Source organism: Sardina pilchardus, chromosome 20 (assembly GCF_963854185.1).
Source record: "Sardina pilchardus chromosome 20, fSarPil1.1, whole genome shotgun sequence".
NCBI lineage: Eukaryota > Metazoa > Chordata > Actinopteri > Clupeiformes > Clupeidae > Sardina > Sardina pilchardus.
The window spans coordinates 30320500-30325499 of NC_085013.1; the positions used below are offsets into that span (position 1 = coordinate 30320500).

A 5000-nucleotide genomic window follows, 5' to 3' on the forward strand; every position below is an offset into this window, starting at 1 on the left:
TAGTTTTAAAGACCAAAAGGTGCACCGAGGGGTTATCTACACCACTGAAAGCAGAATGTCCCCCCCTCTAAATTTCGGTCATTTTTAAGAAGCATTATCTCGTATTCGCAGTTACTTTGGTGGATGGTTTTACTGTTGCTGGAGAAAGGAACATCTACTGATTCAAAAACAATTGTCGTCTAATTGGGCCACACATAATGTGTGCCGTGCCAGGAGGGTCTTTAGCAGAATTTGTTGTGTTTTGGCCTATGATAAACCATATTCAGATCGCCATCACATGGCCATACCATGGCATTACATCACAAACAGATTTAATGCCAGATGTTTGCGATGTAATGGCATGGTATGGCCACTCGGTGACGATCTGAATAGTCTAGTTTCAAATGTATGACAATCAAGAGCATCAATGCATGCAGAGGTCTGCACTCTTTGAGTGCTTTTCTAGTTAATTAAAGCTTTCTTTAACAATTTGTCATACAGTGACACAAAAATTGACCATAAATTACCCTATAGTGAGATATTATTACCTGGTTTATTATACTCCAAAATCCGAAAAAATACCGGAAAGACCCTCCTGGCACGGCGCACATTATGTGTGGCCCAATTAGACGACCATTGTTTTTGAATCAGAAGATGTTCCTCTGTCCAGCAACAGTAAAACCATCCACCAAAGCCACTGCGAATGTGAGATAATGCCTCCTAAAAATGACCAATTTTAGAGGGATGAAAATTCTGCTTTCAGTGGTGCAGATAACCCCCTAGTGCACCTTTTGGTCTTTAAAACTATTCTACCTAAGCTCTATGGAAACATAAAGCTTGTGTTCATATCTTTATCAGGATAATCAGGGTAGAAATGGCAATTTCAGTCATTTTCAGCCATGAATTGTTGGATTTTTGAGGGTCTCTGAGACGGGTCCCAGAACTCCATAACAAAAAACAGCTGGAGGGTTTTAAGTATATGGCTGTTCATTGTTCCACATACTTATAACATATACAAAGTATGAGCCGATTTGGCCGACCCCCTTCTTCCCACCTCCTGCTTGTTCTGCCTGGTTTTCTCGTGCAATGACTCTTAAACTAATATAGCTTTCTGTTTTGATCTTTCTATTGTAGTAGTACAAAGCACATGATTGACTTATTTGCCAATGTTACGTGTTGTAAATACATTGGATTAAGCTATTAGTGATCAATAACCAATCATATTCATCTGGCTCATGAGTCATTAGTGTAGTCTACTGGACAACTGGGTCATAGCAGATGAGGATGTAGACTTGAGCAGGTGAGGGTGTAGACTTGAGCAGGTGAGGATGCAGACTTTAGCAGATGAGGATGCAGACTTGAGCAGATGAGGTCATGAGGATGAAGACTTGAGCAGGTGAGGATGCAGACTTTAGCAGATGAGGATGCAGACTTGAGCAGGTGAGGATGCAGACTTTAGCAGATGAGGATGCAGACTTGAGCAGGTGAGGATGCAGACTTTAGCAGGTGAGGGTGTAGACTTGAGCAGGTGAGGATGCAGACTTGAGCAGGTGAGGATGCAGACTTGAGCAGGTGAGGATGCAGACTTGAGCAGATGAGGATGCAGACTTGAGCAGGTGAGGATGCAGACTTTAGCAGGTGAGGGTGTAGACTTGAGCAGGTGAGGATGCAGACTTGAGCAGTGTCATAATCGTTAGTTGCCAAGGACACGTACACGTACACATACACCACTCTGATGTCAGTGGAGCAGCTGGAGCTGTTCCTGAAGAAGCTGCAGCAGTGTTGCACTGTGTTTGACTTCATAGACACACACACACACACACACACACAAACACACACACACACACACTAACCCCACTCTCTCTGTGTGTGTGTGTGTGTGTTAGATGTCCCAGCAGCAGAGCAGCCGGAGCTGTTCCTGAAGAAGTTGCAGCAGTGTTGCACCGTGTTTGACTTCATGGACACACACACACACACACACACACACTAACCCCACTCTCTCTCTCTCTCTGTGTGTGTGTGTGTGTGTGTGTTAGATGTCCCAGCAGCAGAGCAGCCGGAGCTGTTCCTGAAGAAGTTGCAGCAGTGTTGCACCGTGTTTGACTTCATGGACACACACACACACACACACTAACCCCACTCTCTCTCTCTCTGTGTGTGTGTGTGTGTGTGTGTGTTTAGATGTCCCAGCAGCAGAGCAGCCGGAGCTGTTCCTGAAGAAGTTGCAGCAGTGTTGCACCGTGTTTGACTTCATGGACACGCTGTCGGACCTGAAGATGAAGGAGTACAAGCGCTCCACCCTCAATGAGCTGGTGGACTACGTCACCGTCAGCCGGGGCTACCTCACCGAGCAGGCCTACCCAGAGGTGGTCAAGATGGTGAGCGAGCACACACACACACACACACACACACGCATGCGCATGCATACACACACACGGACTAGCCTACAACTAGAAGTCACATGACTTTACCGTTCACATGGTTTCTTTATTAGCGTGGTTAGCGTTAGCACTAGCTGCCAGCTCTGCATGTGAGAGCACAGCACAAGTTAGCCCAACATAACGGTAATCACCACACGGTCTACACAGCTCTCCGTCATTACAGTCATTTGAAGCCATAGGGTTTGGCCCTGTGTGTGTGTGTGCACGTGTGCGTCTAAAGGCTGGTGAAGCGCTGAAGGGAGACGTCTTTTGTCCCGCTCCAGTGATTGGTAGACCTACTGTATATGGGTGATGGAGTTGCATGTGTGTTAGTGCCTTAGCATATTCAATGTATTTCCACTCACATACCCAACTGGTCAAAACAACGCCGACTCCGTCTTAGCCAGCACTCTCTGGCCTGTACTACTGTAACTGAGGAGAAACTGAAGCTTTCCCAAATGTGCGATCTTAAAGGGATAGTTCTGGTTTTAAGACACGAAGTTATATGGGTTCCCTGTCAGCAACGTAGTGCATCAGCACTGACTTACCCCCGACAGCGTCCTGTGAGCCGAGATCCAGCCGGTTTTTGATCGTTTTTGATGCCGGACTATTTTCTTCAGCAGGTTTCTGGGGTCACGAAAGTAAAGTGTTTTTCTTCTCAAAACCATATGCGTTCAACAGAGTGATATATTTGCACCACAAAAACGTTGTCCAGCTGTCAGTAGCGCGCAGTGATAGGAATCGCGAAAAATAAGTAAGTGATAACGAGGTTTGAATTTTTCCTGGACAACGTTTTTGTGGTGCAAATATATCACTCTTTTGAACGCATATGGTTTTGAGAAGAAAAACACTTTACTTTCGTGACCCCAGAAACTTGCCGGACTACTTTCTTCACCATCAAAAACCGGCTGGATCTCGGCTCACAGGACGCTGTTGCGGGGTAAGTCAGTGCTGATGCACAACGTTGCTGACGGGGAACCCATATAACTTCGTGTCTTAAAACCCGAACTATCCCTTTAAAGAGACGTCTCTTGTGGGTGGCCAGCACTCTCCATATCCATCCTTAGTGCTGCTATCTCTGACTGACTCACGCGACCGTCGTCCTGACAAGAAACTGTGACCCACATTGACAGACCAATGATGCTTCACAGAGCTGAACTGCAGATTAGGTGTCCCTAAAGAACTTGTGTATCTAACAGTAGTGCCGCATTGCATTCATTCATTGATTTGTGTGCAAGTGATTTTCATACTGTCTATTCTCTGTGTAAATTCATGCACCCTTACCGTTTCGCTTCAATACAAATACATGTAGGCTACCGTTCTACCCCTAACGTGTGCTAACACTTGTACGTGTACACACACACACACACACACACACACACACACACACACACACACACACACACATATGGAAAACACACCAAGGAGGTTAGGCGGAGCAGCCAGAGAGGCGTCCGGACGTGGCGGCGCCATGGCAACAATGCATTAATTAATGCAATAAACATCTTGCGTATAATACATATAAAACACACATCTTGTTAGTAATACTATTTTGTATACAAACCCAGAGGAATAACTGTGTGTGTGTGTGTGTGTGTGTCCTCTCTCTAAGGTGTCCTATAACATATTCCGAACGCTCCCGCCCAGCGACAGCAACGAGTTTGATCCTGAGGAGGACGAACCCACACTGGAGGCCTCATGGCCACACTTACAGGTGTGTGTGTGTGTGTGTGTGTGTGTGTGTGTGTGTGTGTGTGTGTGTGTGTGTGTGACAGAGAGAGGTCCTAAGGAGAACCTAACTGACCTCAAGGCCAAACTTGCACGAGTGTGTGTGTGTGTGTGTGTATGAGAAGGAGCGAGACCCTGAAGACGGTTGTCACACTGGATGCTTCAAAGCTTTACCTACAGTGTGCGTGTGTGTGTGTGTGTGTGCGCGCGCGGTGTGTGTGTGTGTGTGTGTGTGTGCGCGGTGGTTAGCACGTGTGTGTGTGTGCTGCTCCTCAGCTCTAGAGCCTAGTATGCCTCTTCCCACTGTGAGAACCCCTGGCTGACATAGTCCATGTTTGTTTGTTTGTTTACTTCTGTTTTCTAGTTGTTTGTTTGTTTGTTTGAGTTGATTTGGCAGTAGGTGCACGCTCACCGTCTCACTCCCTTGTTTGTGTACCCTGCCTCCAGGACTCCTTTAGAAATGAGATTCATATCTCAAGGAGAATCTTCCTGGTAAATCTTCAGCTTTCTTTCACCACCCTACCCCTTGTGTGCAGTCCTACTGGTCCCCAACACTCAGTCACACACACACACACACACACACACACACACACACACACACTGTGTGGCTCCCTGGAGATGGCCACCTTTCAAACTGTACCCTTGCTCAGTGCTTTACCCAAGTTGTCATGGTAACGACCCCCCAATCCCCCATGCTGTGACTGTGACCTTGTGATGTCAGTTGACCTCTGACCCTGATGACCTGTTCTCCTGTCCCTACTGGTTTATGGGCCTGTGATGTCATCGGTCCTGCTCCTTAACCCCGTCATCTGACTTTATCTCTCCTCCCTCCCTCTCCTCCCGCCCTCTCTTTATCTCTCTCTCCCTCTCTCT

General features: G+C 46.8%; 1 protein-coding gene across 4 annotated transcripts in view; it reads left to right on the top strand.

Annotated features, from left to right (window-relative positions):
- Nucleotides 1-5000, top strand: part of ppp2r5eb (protein phosphatase 2, regulatory subunit B', epsilon isoform b) — a 29045-nt gene that overhangs the window by 15589 nt on the left and 8456 nt on the right. For all 4 annotated transcript variants that reach the window (XM_062522396.1, XM_062522399.1, XM_062522398.1 and 1 more), the window contains 2 exons: nucleotides 2161-2357; nucleotides 4012-4113. In XM_062522396.1, coding sequence (XP_062378380.1) covers nucleotides 2161-2357; nucleotides 4012-4113 — 299 coding nt within the window. The remainder of the gene's footprint in view (nucleotides 1-2160; nucleotides 2358-4011; nucleotides 4114-5000) is intronic.